General features: G+C 44.4%; 1 protein-coding gene across 4 annotated transcripts in view; it reads right to left on the reverse strand.

The window, feature by feature from the left end:
• Positions 1–19446, reverse strand: part of LOC139155791 (cilia- and flagella-associated protein 47-like) — a 513090-nt gene that overhangs the window by 444259 nt on the left and 49385 nt on the right. For all 4 annotated transcript variants that reach the window (XM_070731069.1, XM_070731068.1, XM_070731067.1 and 1 more), the window contains one exon: positions 2401–2574. In XM_070731069.1, the coding sequence (XP_070587170.1) occupies positions 2401–2574 (174 nt within the window). The remainder of the gene's footprint in view (positions 1–2400; positions 2575–19446) is intronic.

Raw genomic sequence — 19446 nt, forward strand, 5'->3', positions numbered from 1 at the left:
TGACTATGTCTCCTATTTGGTGTTTGAGTTTCTCTTCCTTCACATCCCTCCTTACTTGATTATTTGCCTTGTTTTGTAGGTGTTTTTTTGCTTGGAATTAGGTCCTAGAGATCCTAAAGACTGCTTACCCCCCCCCCCCCCCAACTTTAGTTTAAAGACCTTCTGGTAAATTGAGCCAGTCATTTTCAAAAAACATTCTTCCCAATCTTTGTGAAGTGAAATCCATCCCTTGCCAAAAGCCCATTTTGGAGGTAGTACAAACTATGGTCCAGGAATCCAAAGTTTTTTTGGTGGCACCAACCTTGTAGCCAGTGGTTCACTTTTGGAATTTTTGTTCTCTTACTGGACGTTGTCCTTTCGTTGGCAGTACAGATGGGGAAAAAACCCCTACTTGTGCACCTAAATCTTTGACTTTGTTGCCTAGCTGCTCATAATCATTCAGTATTGTTTTCAAGTCCTTTTTTGTGTCATTTATCCCTTGTGTCATTTATCCCTAATAATAGCTGCCCCAAGTCCTCAAACAAACAAACAACACTCTGGATTGACTGCCTGGTCTACAGACAGCAGGCTCTGTTTTCTTGAAAATTGAATCTCCTATCACCAACACTCACATTTTTTCCTAAGAAGGTTTGGGGTGTTTTTCTATGATAGTAGCATTTGATAATGCTACTTTTTAAGAGAGATTTGATGGTACTCCTTTTCTATGTGTCTGCATATTTTCTTCTAGTGGGGCTGCATCAGAGTGGGTTGGTTTGGACAGGGGTTTTGTACTAGATTTGTGTTTTTTCTGTGAGTGACATGTTTCCACACTCCTCTCAGGATCTGCTTTGTCTCACTGACTGCTCTCTCCTTTGCTGCGCTGCTGCTGCTCCTGGCTCTTCAGCCATATGGCTCCTGTTTGTGCTGCTTCTCCCACAGCAGTGGTGGGAGTGGTGGTGGTTGGTCCACAGCAAGCTCATTTCTGGTCTCCTGTCCACAGCTGCATCTCCTTCTCCTCCTCTCTGCTCCTCTCTCTCTCTCTCTCTCACCAGCTTGCCTTTTCCTTCTCTGCTGATCTTTTCCCTCAGTTGGCTCTCCTCTCTGTCCCATGGATAGTTTTCCTCCCTGCTCCACAGCTTGGCCCCATTCACTCACAGGATCATCTCATTGTTCTCCACCGGTCTGTTTTGCCTCTCCACTTACCTAGCTCCAATGAGCCTCCAGGCTCTTGAGTAGGCCTCTTGGGTGCAGCTGGGCTTCTCTCAGCAGGCCAAGTTCACTGTGGATCATTTTCCTCCTATTTCTGCAGTCTTTCCTCTTCTTTTCCTTTCTCCACTTATTTTTCTTTCTCTATTCTATGATTTGTCTTTCCCTTTGCACCTCCCCTCATATCATTTATCTTTTTTAATAGCAACTTTTCTCTTTTTTTTAACTCCCTGTGTTGTAATTATGCTTCCTCCATTGCCTCCATCTTGAAACCTGTATGAAACCTGTAAACCTGGAACCTGTAAACCTGGAGACAATAAGTTTTATTATTAGTGTTTTATTAAAGATGCATTGAAAAAGTTTTGGTTTTGGCAATGTGTGGGTGGTGTGGGTGGGTGGGTGCCTTTGAGTCAATATTAATTCTTGGTGACTTCCTGGAAAAATTCCCACAATCTTGGCAAGATTGCAGAACTGGTTTCTCATTGTTTACTTCCTAGAGATAAGAAAGAGTGATTGGCTCAGGCTTACTCAATTGGCTTTGTAGGTAGGATTAAAACTTATTGTCTCCTGGTTTCTAGGCTGATGCCTTAACCACTAAAACAAACTAGTTCTTACATTTCATAGTAAAAGTATTAAAAATAAACACAAATACTCAATTGAAGCATTTCTTATGTTTGGTTTTGAAGACAGATCTTCTGATTTTGAGAAGATGTTATAAAAAGAGAGAAAAATACTAAATTTTGTTTCTGTATTTTACTCTGAGCATGTTAAGGATCACAAAATGGAAAATAATTTAACTAATAATAAAGATCAAAGGAATCTCAAACTAGTTGGGTGAATGGAATACCTTTTATTTCTGAAAGTCTAGTGCTTCATATATTACATCACTGATAGTGCTTTGTATCATTTCTATAATGACATCATTGCACAGATCATATAAATGAAGTTATTTGGATCATTTGCAAATGATATCACGATACAAATCAGTTTGAATGATATAAAATCAGTGTAAATTTACCAATTCATTTACACTATGTCACAAGCAATATATGTCTGTTATTTCAGGAAAATGTCTGGAGCAATTTGGTTCCTGCATCCAAAGAATGCCTAAAGAAGGTCCTCCTCGAACCATTACATTAAGGTTTCACTGTATATTTATTAGACTGATCATTCTGTAAAACAATTATAAAGTCTCTTTCAAACTGACATATATACCTTGTATATCAATTCATTCTTGGTAAAATTTGGCACCATTATGACCTTCTGTATAGTTTGTCTAACTTGGCCATCTAGCTTAATATGATCCAGCGCCAATGGTTTTGTTGCAATCCCTTTCAAGAGAAAGATATGATCTGTACCATCTGCTTCATTTTGTAAAGTAAGCTGCCCCTATGATAATAGAAAAGAAATGGAACATTTATTATTAGGGCAAAAACATTTTTTGCAAAATAACAATGCAAACAAATAAGAATATAAAAAAAATTAATCTCCTCCTCCAATTTACAACCACAATTGAGAACTTCTATTGCTGTGAGGTAATTGTTAAATGAGTTGTGCTTGATTTTACAACCTCTTTTGCCATGATTGTTAAGTAAATCATATGATTGTTAAGCAAATTCAGTTTCCCACTCAGATTTTGTTTGCCCAAATTTTGATCATTGATGTGATGTCTCCTGTGGACGATGACTCCTCCACTTCTTCCTCAGAGCCCTCAAGGGAGAATGAGATCGTTCCTATCATTTCAAGAATTACTGACCCTGAATTGCCACATAACAACATCAACTAGGTAGAGCTTGCAGGCCAGTAAGGAAGAACCGGAGGAGCTGCCTGCCAAAGTATGTAGGGCAGAGAGACAGAAGTCTGCCAGATTGCTGGAGATAAGGCTTCACCCCCTTTGATGGGCTGTACCAGCAGCTATTTAGAAGGGCAGGCAGAAGGAGGCATTGCAAGGAGCAACGTGTGTGGGTTATGGCCTGGGGAAAAGACAAAATAAAACACTCTCTAAACCAACACTGACGTGTGGGTGAGTGGGGCAGCACACTTGATCATGGGGATCCTGTAATGGTTGTCAGTGTGAGGATCAGTCATAAGGCACGGCACCATTGTAACTTTGAACAGTTGCTGAAAGAATGGTGTAAATTGAGAACTACTTAGTCAAGATAGCGAGAAGCTGGAAATCCCAATAACATACAAATGGCTCTTTAAAACAAGAATCCATCAGTCTAGCCTAAGGTTAAGGAAAATATCAGGCTTCCAAGTTCTTTCAAAAGACTATCAGGGAGAGATCATTTGGATTGGGGGGGGGGGACCTTGCTTCAGACCTGAGTTACTTGAAAGGGAGAAATGAAAGTGCACTTTTACTTAAGTATTCTGTTTTTCTCTCCTTATATTATGATTATACTCACCAATCTTACTATTACAGACACATCCATAGAAACCCAGCCTATAAATTTAGGATTTCCAAGTAATCCAGGTAATTTTCAGATAGGAAACACCATATCTACCCCTGTCCCTGTTAAAAGCAGTGTCCCCCAAGGTAGCATTCTGGGACCAACGCTCTTCATTCTCTCCATCAACGACCTTTGCAATCTCATCACTGTGCTCTCTTTGTAGATGATGTTAAACTTTTGAACACCACTGATAACACAACTAGTCTCCAAAAAGATCTAGACCCTGTTTCTGACTCGTCTAAGAAATGGCAACTCCAAATCTCAACCAGCAAATGCTCTGTCCTACACATCGGCAAAAAGAATCAGAACCACAAATACAAACTGAACAAATAAATTATCACAGATAACCCCACTCGGTTAAGGACCTTGGAGTACTAATAACAAAAGACCTAAGCACCAAAGCCCACTGCAACATCGCCAAGAAAGCTTCAAGAGTTGTTAATCTAATCCTATGTAGCTTCTGCTCTGGCAATCTCACACTACTTACCAGAGCTTACAAAACTTTTGCCAGACCCATCCTAGAATACAGCTCATCTGTTTGGAACCCATACTGATGTCGTCTGGCGAGACCCAGGGGAAGAGCCTTCTCTGTGGTGGCCCTGACCCTCTGGAACTAGCTCCCCCCAGGGATTAGGATTGCCCCCACCCTCCTTGCCTTTCGCAAACTCCTGAAAGCCCACCTCTGTCGTCAGGCATGGGGGAATTGAGACATTTCCCCCCAGGCCTATATAGTTTATGTATGGTATGCTTGTGTTGTATGTTCTTTTAAATAATGGGTTTTTAGATTTTAAATATTAGATTTGTTCTCTGTATATTGTTTTATTATTGTTCTGAGCCACCCCGAGTCTGTGGAGAGCGGTGGCATACCAATCAATCAATCAATCAATCAATCAATCAATCAATCAAACAAACAAACAAACAAACAAACAAACAAACAATTCAGCTTCAACCACAACAACACAAGAGCACACAACAGATACAAGCTTAATATTAACCGCTCCAAATTGGACTGTAAAAAATATGACTTTAGTAATCGAGTTGTCGAAGCATGGAACTCATTACCGGACTCCATAGTATCTTCCCTTAACCCACAACATTTTACCCTCAGACTATCCACAGTTGACCTCTCCAGATTCCTAAGAGGTCAGTAAGGAGTGTGCATCAGTGCATTAGCATGCCTCCTGTCCCCTGTCCTATTGTCTCTCCTATATCTCATTTATCATATCTACTATTCTAATCATCTTATACTACTCTCATAATATCCTTCTATTCTCTAATTGATATACTGTATTCTATTCCTAAATTTTCACTTCTATTTTTCTCTAATATATTTTACTAATGTATAACCTCTATAAGCTTCACTGTGTATTGTTGTGTATTGGAATAAATAAATAAATAAATAAATCCTATATCTAAGAATGATTTCCTTAGTATTTTCAGCAGCAGATAAGCTTCTTTAGTATTTCAATTTCTATGTCTGTTGCCCATTCAAATTCATGATTCTGAGCATTTAGCAGGAATTAAAAATTATACAAACAGCAGCTGATTTTCAAAAACCACAAACATCAATTAAGTTACCACATAGGCTATATAATACATCTGGGTCCCCACACCTGATAATAAAACCACATCTTTAACCCTCTGCAAAAAAAATACATTAATGTTGGGGGCAATCTAATATCTGGGCTCGCTTTCTGGGTTCTGCCAAGTGTCTCTTCCCAGTAATGGAATGTCATCTGGCAAAACCAGGAACAGAGCATTCTTTTGTGGTGTCTGGCTTTTGGACCATCTCTCTCCCTCCCATATTAGATTGGCCCAATATTAATGTCCTACTCTCTCCCTATGGATTTGTTAGACAGGTGAACATAACAAAGGAAAGACAATCCCTCAAATAATTTGGTTCCATGCCATGTAGGGCTTTATATACCAACACTCTAAATTGAACTCGGAAGGCAATTGCTGTCCACATAAAGCCTCCTTTTCTAGGCTTTGTGAGGAAACCACCACATACAACCTTGGGAATATAACCTTGCGCAGTCAGCACGTATCTTAAAAAGAATCAGACCAAGCATGCTTGGTCAGCCATCAAAACATTACAAGGGGAGATAGGTGGATGAGGGGTGGGGGAGTATTGAGTATTGCACTGACAATACTCAAACTTTAATCTGGACTTCCGGCTGGAACTTGATCACGTTGGGGGTGCAAAGGCATAGCTCTGTCTCTGCATCCTACCTTTCCACGGTTGCAGGGCGCGATTTGACACCTGGAGGGGTCGGCCCAGGACAGGGGGTCTCCTGGATCCCCCAGGACGGATCGCCGCAGTCCTGGGGGCTAGGGAAAGCCCCGCAGCTGCATCTATGGAGAGCTGCTCTCAGGCGGCTGCCTGGGGGCAGCCATAGCGGTCTCCAAAGAAGGAAGTTAAAAAGACAGAACAAAGAAGTCTACAAAGAAGCAGATCAACAGATGAAGAAGATTGACAGCACTACGAGATAACCCTTTGGTATTTTAACAAGCAAGCTTGAAAAGAGAAGATCTCAGATTGTAAAGGCGACCATAAACAAAGTGAAAAAACTGTAAGTGATATCCATACGCTCAGAAGAAAAACGGCCGGAACTACTTGTCTTTGTTAACATTAATAGTACTGTATATTTTTTCCTTTTGAATTTTAAGATCATAGTGTGTGTGTGGGGGGGGGGGGGTTTCTTCTCTTTTTACGTTTTATTATTCATATTTTTTATAATTTTTTCTCAATAGTAGTAAAAAGATTATAAGACTGAACTGTTAATCTGTCAAAATTAGATGAAGTAGGAATACCTAAGCAAATTGAACATACGAAAAAATGAACTGAATAAATCGAACTGAACTTAGATTAAATCATTTTATTGGAATTTTACTGCAATATTAGCCATTTGGAATAAATGTTGGGATTTTTGTTATACTTTTACTACTTTCTTTTCCCGCTTTTGGGATCTAAGGGACTATTTTTTCTTCAACTAGATATTGGAGGTGTGAGGATTTTTTCCATTATTATATCTTTTTTTCCTGTACTTTTTCTTTTATATAATAAAATAGACGTGGGGTTTTTTCCTATCATTATTTTTGTTTTAACTGGCATATCATAGATAATATGTTGGAATTGATTTTGGAGTTTTTTCCTTTTTCTGGACAGTTACATTAAAATACAACTCACAATTCATATTTGACACATTTGGACATATTGGACTCCTTTTTCTTGTTAAAATTTGATATTCTTGTTTTTTCTTCTTTAATTCCCCCCCCCCTCAATTTTTACAGTTATTGTTGGATTTTATCATTAATTCCACATTTATTTACCCTTTTCTTTTTTAATAACAGCATAAACATTTTTTAAACAATTTTTCCCTTTTCTCTTTTAAATAACTTTCAAAAGTTTTCTTCTCTTTTCCCTACCTTTCTCCTTCAATAGAATCACAGTTCCCCCCTCTTTTTTTCCCTTTGGTGATTACTAATTAATTATGTGTTAGAAGCTTTATTTCTTTCCCTTCTCTACCTGGTCCCCTCCCCCATGAGCTCTGGTTTTTAAAGGATTAAAACTACTCTTTTGCCTTTTCTCCCTTTTTTTTCTCTTTTCTTTTTTATTATCTCTTTTTCCCATATTGATATTCCTTTCTCCCCTTGAAATATTATATTTCATTATTAGTATTGCAGATTTGAATTTTACTATTTTTCTTCTGTAATTGAGCGTAAATAAGAGATTGATCTAAGTAATAGTTAAATGAAGTAGAAATTTTGGAATATGAAAGGTTCTTACAGGGCGCAAAGTGTGACTTCGATGACAACAACAACTACCCGAAAACAAGCAACTACTGCAACTCCAACTTCAATTCCTACACCTAAAGTTTCTCCAACATCATCTCCTTTACAACAAAGGACTATAACTACAATGCTAGCCAAGGAGAAAGAAAAAGAGAAAGAGAAGTTGCCAGCAGATCCAAACTTCCAGTCCATACAGGATGCACTAGCTGGTATTCAAGATCTTATGCAGAAGACACAAGCTCAGACACAAATTCAACTTGAGACTAATAAAGAAGAAATGAAGAAGTACCTGGAAGAGATGAAACAAGAGATGAGACAAGAGATGAAAGAGATGAAAGATGAGATTAAAAAAGAACTAACAGAAGTAAAAGGAAACATGGCAGTAATGGATGGGAATATAAAAGACATACAACAAAACTTACATATTAAGTTTTCAAGAAGAGTAATTAAAGACGAGATCATGAGACTGACAAGAAACCAGAAATTTCAACTTAATGGAAAAGGCATCACAATTCTGAAGCAAGTTCCGAAAAGGGTGAGAGAAAGCAGAAGAGAATATTACTTTCTTACAAGTATTTTAATCAAGAAAAATATTGTGTTTAGATGGCTGGTACCAGAGGGCCTTACTCTAACTTGGCAATCAACAAAAGTGATAATTGACAGTGTGGAATTTGCAAGATCTTTCTTAGCACGTACCGGATTGGATAGGATTGATCAGCCTCAGATAGAGCCAAAGAGCAGTGATGACACGATGGGGGCCACGGGTGGAGGAGGGGAAGAAATACCAGAAGCAAAGAAGAAACAACCAACAGTATCACAAGAATTAATTTTAGAAACTAGACTTCGAGAACCAAAGGAAGCAAAAAAATACTACAAATAGAGATGACACGTGACTTGGAAATTTTTTCAGTCAATGTAAATGGGTTGAATAATCCAAAGAAAAGAAACCTAATATTTGCCAAACTTAAAAAACAAAAAGCACAGATAAATATTTTACAAGAAGTTCATATTAAAAAAACAAAACGGAGTCTTCTGAACAACTCAAAATTGGGAAAATTATATATTAGTTTGGCAAATCAAAAGAAAAAGGGTATAGCAATGTATATAGATGAATCAATTGAATCTAAAGAAATATACAATGACACTGACAGTAGGATTTTGATGGTACAATTAGATCTTGAAACAAAATCTTTTGTAATTGTCTCAATTTATGCACCAAATGATAACCAGAAGCAATTCTATAAAGATTTACACGAAAAAATAAGGGAATTGGCAATTGAAAATATGATAATAATAGGAGATTTTAATGCAATTTCAGATGACCAAATGGATTATACTGGAAAAAGAAAAGAAAAGAAAAAAAAGGTAGTTCTACCTGTGACATTTTGGAAAATGAGCACAGAACTAGTATTGAAGGATATATGGAGAGAATACCATTTAAAAGATAGACAATACACTTTTTATTCTAACCCACATAAGACCTGGTCCAGAATTGACATGGCTTGGGCATCACCACACATAATGGAACAAATTAGCAAAATAGAAATAGAAACAAATACCTGGGCAGACAACAGTCCTTTAGTGATATATTGGAAAGGTAAAAAGAAAATAAATAATTGGTCAATGAATAGAAATATAATAAAAGATCCAGAGTATAAAAAATGGATCGAGGAAGAACTAGAGTTTTTTTAAAAAATAAATAAAAATAGTGACACCACTCCCCAAAACTTAGTCTTATATAGCAAAAAATAAATAAAGAAAAGAAAATACGTTATGAAAAATTAGTAGAAGATCTCAAAAAAGTAGAAACATTAATGCAAAAAGGCGACAATGGTGACAAAGCTAAAAATCAGAGAGAATTAATAGAGCATAAATTGAGATTGATGGAACAAGAACCAATAATAGAAAAGATAAAGAGAGCAAAGCAAGAATATTTTGAACATGCGAATAAATCAGGAAGATGGCTGTTGTATAAATTAAGAAAAGAGAGGGAAAATAAAATTATAAAAAATTTGTTAGACTGAAAAGGTAAAATTAAACATAGAATAAAAGAAAAGAAGGAAATAGTATTAGAGTTTTACAGAAAATTATACACGAGAGAAGAAATAAATGAGGATTTAATTTTTGAATATTTGAAAAATATCGACTTACCGGTATTAACCGAAGCACAGCAACAAAGATTAAACAAACCTATTACAGAAATGGAACTAAAACAATCTATAAAGAACCAGAAAAATAATAAAGCGACAGGTCCAGATGCGATACCAGTAGAATTTTATAAATTAGATATAGAAATACTCTTCTTAAATATGTTTGAGATATGCAATCAAATAATGGCAAAAGGCATGTTACCTAAAACATGGACAGAAACGTTAATAACCTTAATACATAAAGTAGGTACAGAAAAAGAAAAAAATGAGAACTATAGACCAATCTCATTGTTAAACGTAGATTATAAAATTTTTATATCAATCTTTGCCAACAGGTTTAAAAATATTATAAATGATATGATACATAGTGATCAAAATGGTTTTTTACCAGGAAGACAAATTAAAAATAATTTAAGAACAATAATAAATACATTAGAATACTATGAACAACATCCAGAAAAACAAATGATGCTTATATTTTTAGATGCAAGAAAAGCATTGTTGATATGCCCAGCCGGCGGTTTTAAAACCGCCGGCCGAAATTGCCTACGGGGCGGGGGTGACGCTGAGCTAGCTCTTTTCAGATCTTAGCACTTCCGGGTTCATTCGGAACCCGGAAGTTCGGCTTTTGGCAGCGCGCCAATGAGAGCGCGCTGCCGGCTGGCTTAGGAGGGTCCCAGATCGCCCTATTAAAGGGCGATCCGGAAGGGACCCCCGCATTGCAGCTTTGGCAGCAAACAGCAGAGGAGCGACCAGACATCGGCTGCTCGCTCGTCAGGACCACGTGGCGGGGCCTAACAAGGCCTCGTTCCAGGCTGGTTGGGTCAGGGGCTTGCGGGCCTCTGACTCTTTTTTGTTTCTTTCTTTTACTTAATGTTGGAGCGAGAGGGTAGGGCAGCCTACTCTCTGGATGGGTGGGGCTGTATATTGTAGCAAGGCCTAAGAGGCCTTGCCCGGTAGGCATTTTGTGGAGTCAGAGGCCTTCGGCCACTGATTCTTCAAGTTATTAGTTTAGTTAAATTAATTTAATTTTAAAACATAAGAAAATAAAAGTAAATTGCATTGGACTTTGTTTGCGTTGGGGTGTAGCGGGCAGGCCTCCCCCCGTTTAAGGGGAGTTTACCCCCCCCCACATCACTTTCCCAACCCCCCCATCCTCTCCCCTCATTCTCCCCTCCACCAGGGGGGTGTTTTACTCAGGTGGGGCTGGTAAGGGCTAGGGGAAGACAAGTCTCTAGTTTGGGGGACAAAGGGGACTTGGGCACTTCGAGGCAGGGGTGGCCTTAGTACAGGGTAGTGGGACTAAGTACTGCACCTAGTGGTGCTAGCCAGTCCCAGGGGCCCCTTGTTTGTGGGTCTTCGCCTGGGTTGTAGGGGCATCCAGGTTTTCCCTGTTAGCGGTTTCCCAGGGTTTTCAGAACCCCAAGACCTCCCTTCCGGGTGGCTGGGGGTGAGCAGGCCTGGTTTGGGCCTACTATTTTAAATTTACCCTTGGGATTGGGGAGGGATTGCCTGAATGGCTCCCAAGAGGCGTGCCCCTACCCAGGGCCCCCTTCACTATGAGCTAGGGAGGCGGGGGAGATAGTTCCTACCCCTTGTGCGCAGCCCCCTCCTGTCAACCAGGCCACTCCAGGCTCCGAGCCCATTATCTTGGCTCAATCCTTTTCTGCTTTACTAGATCGCCTGGACCATATGGACGCCCGCTGGGAAGCCGCCTTCGGGGCACGCAGCGGATCCAGGCCCTTGGCGGCGTTGGGAGCCCCTCATGTCAACGAGGATGCGCAAGACCCAGCTCCGGACCAGAGCGACCCAGTGGTACGGGATGCCAATTCAGCGGCCGGGGCCCTCGGGGCCCCATTGGATGGCAGGGGTGAGTCAGTTTCTATTGCACCCACACTGGTTTTACAGGGGTTATCCACTTTAACCCCCCCGGCAGGGCCGGCTGGCATGGCTCCCCCTTTGGGGTCCAGCACGCCTACGGTATGCTCCCAAGTTTGGGGTGTGACCGTTCAACCGGCCTTGGTCCCAGCAGGGTGTCCACCGCAGGGGGGAGCCAGGGTGGTAACTCTAATCCACAGTGGCTTCAACCATTGCCCGGATCTTCGGGGCCAATCGGGTCATCGCTCAGCACGACTGGCAGTGGAGGGCCCCAGGTAGCTCCTGTTGGGGTAGCTGGGTCGGTGACAGTGCCGGGTTTTTCTTTCCTTGCGGCGGCTTTTTCTGTGGCGGGGACGGCCAGTAACAGTGTGGCCACCTCGACCGACCCCATGGCGGCTGCCATGGGAGCGGTGCCTATAGGCCTTCCATCAACTCCTTTGGGGTATCATTTGCACCCCTCAATTAGGGATAAGATTTGGAGGGGAGAATATATCGACCTCTATACCCTGTTAAATAGGGAGGTTCCCAAGAAGGAGAGGGATGAGGAAGCTCGGACCGATCGGGCCAAAAAGGTCAAGGTCCCAAGAAGTTTCAGGTCTTGGCTTTACGTCTTTTTGACCTATGCCACCGTTATAATACAAAAGGAACTGGGTAGGGCCACGGCGCTACTTAAATACATCGACCTCATTGCCATGGCATACTTCGAGGTCAAGGGGGATGCCTGGCAGAACTATGATGAGGCATTCCGGATGAGGGTGGCTTTTGACCCTTCCCTCCCCTGGGATCGGGAAGTGCCCGACCTATGGTTTCAGGCGACCTGTAAGAGCGGGTCGGGTCAGCGGACCAATAGCGGTCATCTAATGGAGGAGGAGCCGGCTGCACCCCACGCTGCTGCGGGGCAGGGTGTTCAAACCACCCACCTTTGTTTTGAGTACAGTGCCAAGGGCTCTTGCGCACACTGCTCCTGCAAGTTCCAGCATGCTTGCGGTAAGTGTGGGGGTTCCCATGCCACCCACACGTGCACACATCCCGGTAGGAACAGGAACAACAGGGACAAAAATAGGCCAGCCGTTCCTGCGATGCAAGGGCCCCAGTCCGGTCAAGCTTGAGCACTTGGCCGAACTCCTGCAAGGGTATCACCCACCAGAGAGGGCGGCTGCTATCCTTCGGGGTTTTTGTGAAGGCTTTAGGATCCCTTATCAGGGTCCACGTAAGGCCTTTATGTCTAAGAACTTGAAGTCAGTTTTGGGGAATGAGGATTTAGTTAGAGCTAAGATTAAGAAGGAGGTAGACGAAGGGAGGGTCCTGGGCCCCTTCCCCTCCCCCCGTGCCTAATATGAGGGTGTCCCCTCTTGGGGTGGTGCCCAAGAAAGCCCAAGGGGAATATAGGCTTATTCACCACCTTTCATTTCCCCGGGGAGAGTCTTCATACCGGAGGACCTTTGTTCAGTCCGCTACGCCTCGTTTGACGCGGAGGTAGCCATGGTCCAGGCGTGCGGTGTTAGGGCACTGATGGGCAAGAGCGACATTAAGTCAGCATTCTGGCTCTTGCCCATACATCCCGACGATTTCGATCTCCTGGGTTTCTGCTTCGAGAAACAATTTTACCTGGACCGGACTCTCCCTATGGGATGTTCGATTTCATGCGCTCTCTTCGACAGTTTTAGCACTTTTCTTGCGTGGGCACTCAGGAGATGAACGGGATCCAGGTCAGTCATCCACTACTTAGATGACTTCCTAGTGGCGGGCCCGGCGGGCACGCCTCAGTGCCAAGCCCTGATGGAGGCATTCGAGGGGCTGTGTTCTTATTTGGGGGTTCCCCTAGCACCAGAGAAAATGGAAGGGCCATCCTCTAGGATGTCCTTCTTAGGCATAGAGCTAGATTCCTCCACGCAGTCTTGTAGACTGCCAGAAGACAAGCTTGTGAGGATACGGCTCAAGCTGGAGGAGGTGTCTGACCGTAAAAAGGTAACCCTCAAACAGCTTCAGGAGCTCACAGGGCTGCTTAATTTCGCATGCCGGGTAATTGCTCCCGGTAGGGCATTTTTACGCAGACTGTATTCCTCCATGCAGGGATTAAGCTCCCTCTATCATCGCGTGCAGCTCAATGCAGGGGCCAGAGAAGACTTGCGGGTATGGCAGACATTCCTGGCCCGATTTAATGGGATTTCCTTCTGGCGGCAATATTTGCTTCTCCAAGCAGACTTGCAATTGCACTCCGACGCCTCGGGTTCCCTGGGCTTTGGGGTGATGCTAGGAGGAAGGTGGTGCCATTCATCATGGCCAGCTGAATGGGCGGCAGCAGGAATTTGTAGGGATCTCACATTCCTAGAATTTTTTCCTTTAGTGGTAGCAGTGGAACTCTGGGGAGGTCAGCTCGCCAACAGGGTGGTTCATTTCTGGTGTGACAACTTGACGGTGGTCCACATGGTGAATTCGTTGTCCTCAAAAAACGAGAGGGTAATGCACCTGGTGCATTTTTTCGTCAGTAGAGCTTTGTCTCTGAATGCATTGTTTATGGCACGCCATGTGCCTGGATTGGAGAATGGTGCGGCTGACGCTTTATCCCGTGGACAGCTGGCCAGGTTCCGGGCATTGGCGCCAAGGGCACAGAGCACACCAGACCAGATGCCAGGACACTTATGGAGCCTGGCGGGGCTACAGAACCATGGAGGCAGGAGGCAGATCGGGCCATTGGGCTGTCGATAGCGCCAAGCACCCGGGCCGCGTACCGCAGGGCAGGTAAGGAATTTTCAGAGTTCAGGGCTAGCAAGGGTTACAGGCAGGTTTGGCCCATACCAGTCGACCAGTTGTTGGAGCACTGTGTGCTGTTACACCAGTGTGGTCTGACTGTCAAAACCATTAGGGGTAAGTTGGCGGGTCTGGTGTTTATCGCCAAGGCTCAGGGGTTCCCTGACACGCGTAGTGATTTCCGGGTTAGGAGAATGTTAGAAGGGTGGTCCCGGGATAGGCGGCCCCCAGCGGCCGATACCCGACAGCCTTTATCCTTATCACAGCTGTCGGCCGTAAGCCACATGTGGGTCAGGCTGTGCACTTCGCATTATGAAGCCTGCCTTTTTCACGCAGCAGCAACCACACTCTTTTTCGGGGCTTTTAGGGTAAGCGAGGTTTTGGCCAATTCTATATGGGACACTAGCCTGTGCGCGCTCCAGTGGAGCGATGTGCAGCTACAGCCTACTGGGGTTCACATCCGCCTGTGCCGGTCCAAAACGGATCAATATGGGCACGGTGCGGAAATTGCATTAGCACCAACGACAGATGATGCCGTTTGCCCGGTGGCGGCTTTGGCAGCCTTCCGCGCCTGTCGAGGGGAAACCCCGGGATATTTATTTTGTCACGATGGTGGGGCTCCCTTGACTAAATACCAATTCTGGGCCATTACATCCCGGGCCCTTGAACAAGTTGGTGCGGACCCCTCCAGGTTCGGCACACATTCGTTTCGGATAGGCGCTGCTACCGCGGCTGCCACTGCTGGTTTCGCAGATCGCCACATTATGGCCATCGGCCATTGGAGGTTTGTGGCCTTCCGTTCGTACGTTAGGCCTCCCCGATAGGGACCCGGGTATTGGCCGTTTTAATTATTTTGTTTGTTGTTTCAGCCGTTGCTGTTTCCCGGCCTGTGGTTTGGCTCTTGGGCCAGTTTTGTGTTTTGGGCCGGCTGTTTTGCCGCGAGGTCTCCTGTCGGATCGCAGCTTTCCCTGGGTGCCAGGATGGACGTCGTCTGGATGGGCCGCAGGGGAATGCGCTGGGAGGGGCTGCGCCCCCTGTTTTTTGAGCAGGGTCGATCCGGGAGAGCTCCTGAGTTGCTGGTGATCCACCTCAGGGGCAACGACCTCGGTGTTTTGAGTGGTTTGGCGGTGAGCATCCAGGCTCGCGAAGATTTGCAGGCCATCACCACCGCATATCCAGGCACACACATAGTGTGGTCTGAGATTCTCCCCAGACTGGTCTGGCAGAATGCTGTCTCACCTAAAGCTGTGAACAAGGCCAGGTTAAGGGTCAACCAGGCCATTGGAAGGGTGGTGAGGGAGTTGGGGGGGGTGTAGTGAAGCATCCCCTTATAAAATTTGGAACCCCCTGGCTCTACCGGGCCGACGGCATTCACCTCTCAGATGAGGGGAATGCCATTTTCCTGTCGGACCTGCAGAGGTGCCTCCAGGAACTAGTGTAGGAGGCTGGGTGGGGGCGGCCCCCCCAAAATTGAGATCTGACCCCCCCCCTCCGTGGCAGGTTGGGGGCGGAAATGGGCAATTAGAAGCAACTGCGCATGCTCCTTTCGGGCATCCTTTAAGGGTGATGGACCGCCTCTCTCCAGGAACTAGAGGTTCAAGCAACGTCAGGGATTGGAGAGAGGATGTCCATGGGAATCACCGGATCCAATCTCCCTCGGGGATTGGAGGGTGAACTCCTCCCACACGATGAAGGGGCGTAGCTTGGATCCAGGTGAAGGTGGTACCTCCACCTGGTTCAGCAAGGAGTTCTTGCCCAATGTTGCCAAGGAATGTTATGGTAGGAATTTCCGTCCCGTTAGTTTGGCTCTGCAGGTCCTTAGTCTGTTTTGAATTAAATATTCAAATTTATGTATTTAAATTTATTTAAAGTCATTTAAATTTATGATAATTAATAAATGACCCTTAATCCACAATATATGTCTCAGCGTCTTTACTCCGCCTCTGGGGGGCAAATGCCCAGCCGGTGGTTTTAAAACCGCCGGCTGAAATTGCCTACGGGGCGGAGGCGACGCTGAGCTAGCTCTTTTCAGAGCTTAGCACTTCCGGGTTCATTCGGAACCCGGAAGTTCGGCTTTTGGCAGCGCGCCAATGAGAGTGCGCTGCCGGCTGGCTTAGGAGGGTCCCAGATCGCCCTATTAAAGGGCGATCCGGAAGGGACCCCCGCATTGCAGCTTCGGCAGTGAACACCCGCCCACCCTCCACTATCAACAGTGTGTCCTGAGGAGGTCGCCTTTGGGGCCGAATAGGAATTTTTTGCGGCCTCCCCTTTAGAGGCGGCCGTTTTTTCGCCTATTCCACACTGACGGTGCGGACTGGATTGGTTAGGGGGTACGGCGCATGTACATATTTAAATAGGCCTCCCTTTGGTCACTGGGGTTTGGCAGGTTGGGGGCGGAAATGGGCAATTAGAAGCAACTGCGCATGCTCCTTTTGGGCATCCTTTAAGGGTGATGGACCGCCTCTCTCCAGGAACTAGAGGTTCGAGCAACGTCGGGGATTGGAGAGAGGATGTCCATGGGAATCACCGGATCCAATCTCCCTCGGGGATTGTAGGGTGAACTCCTCCCACACGACGAAGGGGCGCCCCATTCGTTTGGATCCGCCCCGTTAGTTTGGCTCTGCAGGTCCTTAGTCTGTTTTGAATTAAATATTCAAAGTTACGTATTTAAATTTATTTAAAATCATTTAAATTTATGATAATTAATAAATGACCCTTAATCCACAATGTATGTCTCAGCGTCTTTACTCCACCTCTGGGGGGGCAATGGAATTTTATGAAAATACAATTAAACAGGATGGAGGTTGGAACTAAGTTTTTTAATATAATAGATGCAATATATTCTGAACAAACAGCTAAAATTATAATAAATAGTGAGTTAACTGAAAAGGTGACAATACAACGAGGAGTAAGACAAGGATGCCCAATATCACCACTCTTATTTATTTTAACCCTAGAAGCACTGTTGATAAAAATAAGAGCTGACAGGGAGATAAAAGGGTTGAACATAAGAAAGGAGATCTATAAAGTACAAGCATTCGCAGATGATGTTGTTCTAATTTTAGAAAATCCTATAAAATCTATTTCAAAGTTAATAAATTTAATTGAAGAATATGGGAAAGTCGCAGGATTAAAAATAAATAAAGATAAGACACAGATTCTTACAAAAAATATGACAGAGATACAAAAAAAAACATTTAGAAGATCTATCAAATATGAAAACTACAAAAAAGGTGAAATATTTAGGGATTTGGATGACCTCTAAAGCCATATCTATAAAAAATGATAATTATTTGAAATTATTAGGACAGATTAAAAAAGACTTAGAAGTCTGGAACAATTTGCAATTAACATTGGTGGGAAGAATATCTACAATCAAGATGAATATCCTCCCCAAAATTTTGTTTCTTTTTCAGGTTATTCCAATAAATCCAGGATCGAAATTTTTTATAGAATTAAATAAGACAATTAAAAAATGTATATGGCAAGGCAAGAAACCAAGAAGGACCGTTGAACTTACCTGAACGGTCTTTTCGATGCACTGCAAGGAGAGTCCAGGATGGGTCATTCTCAGCCTGATTGGCTGAGTTCAATTTAAATATTTAAACATTAGTCAGGCACCGCCCCCCCTTAGCCCTCCAGTCTAATATGCACGGAGCAGTAATACAAAACAAAGCTTTCATTGAACCAGAAGCAACCCCCAAGCTTCAACAAGAACTTTAACGAAACACGAGACCCTGGTCCCAAAGCCGGGCGGGTCTGGACTCTCCTTGCAGTGCATCGAGAAGACCGTTCAGGTAAGTTCAACGGTCCTTCTCCAATGCACGTGCAAGGAGAGTCCAGGATGGGATATGCCCAAATTATAGTCAAAGGGAGGGAGAAGGCTGGACCAGGGGCGCTGAGAAGGAGCATACCCCTTGCAAAACCCTCCTCCCAAACGCTGCTTCCGAGGAAGCAAATGAGTCAATCCTGTAATGTCTTATAAAGGTGGACGGAGCCGCCCAAGTGGCTGCTCGGCAAATGTCCTCAAGTGATGCCTGTGTTCTCCAGGCCGATGATGTGGCCGCACTCCGGGTAGAGTGACCTGTCATCCCTTGTGGAACGGGAGTGTTCTTAACCGTGTATGCCTCGGAAATACAATCCCTCAACCAACGGCTGATCGTCTGAGGAGAAACCTTCTTCCCCATCGTTCTAGTGGAGAAGGACACGAATAGCCCTTCGGACGCTCTGAACCCTTGAGTCCGACGTATATAGATTTTCAAAGCACGTCTAACGTCCAGTTTGTGCCACCTCAGTTCAGAGGGGTGGCTGCCGTGGGTGCAGAAGTCCAGTACAACAATGTCCTGCGATCTATGAAACAAGGAGTTCACCTTAGGGATGAACGCCGGGTCCAATCTCAGCACAACCCTGTCCGGATAAAACCTACAAAGGTCCTGCCTGGTTGACAATGCTGAGATCTCAGAGACTCTCCTGGCAGATGTAATAGCCACCAGGAAGGCAGTTTTAATTGACAGGAATCTCAGGGAAATTTGTCTTAGAGGCTCAAATGGAGGACCTGTCAAGGCATGAAACACCAATGACAGGTCCCAGGACGGGAATCTATGAACCGTCGATGGCTTCAAGTTGGCCGCCCCTCGCAGAAAGTCTCTGATCCAGGGATGCCTCGAGAGGGGCCGGTAGTGATCCCTGACCAAGATAGTTGATAAGGCCGCCATGTGGTATCGAAGGGTGTTTGGAGCGAGGCCCTTTTCCAGGCCCGCTTGTAAAAATGAAAGCACCATCAAAGGAGTGGCTCCCTGCGGGTCCACTTGTCTCTGCTGGCAGAACTTACAGAACGCCGCCCACGTCGCCTGGTAAACCCGCCTGGTAGAAGGTCTGCGGGCTGCCTGCATGGTGTCTATGACCGCATCTGGCACGAGCTGGTTCTTCAGATGTTCCCGCTTAAGTGCCAGACGGTCAGCTGCCACCAGTGAGGCTCTGGATGGCTCATTGTCCCCTGCGTGAGGAGTATTCGATGGTCCGGAATCCTCCAGTAGGCTGAAATCGATAGTTCCACCAGATCGGCAAACCAGATGCGCCTCGGCCAATACGGAGCCAGCAGGAGAATCTCTGCTCGTTCCTCCAGTAACTTTCGAATTACCTTCGGTATCAGTGGGACCGGCGGAAAGGCATAAAGCAGGCCTGACGGCCACTGTTGTCGTAGAGCGTTCACTCCCTCCGCCCCGGGAGAGGGAAAG

This window comes from Erythrolamprus reginae, unplaced genomic scaffold (genome assembly GCF_031021105.1).
Source record: "Erythrolamprus reginae isolate rEryReg1 unplaced genomic scaffold, rEryReg1.hap1 H_6, whole genome shotgun sequence".
NCBI lineage: Eukaryota > Metazoa > Chordata > Lepidosauria > Squamata > Dipsadidae > Erythrolamprus > Erythrolamprus reginae.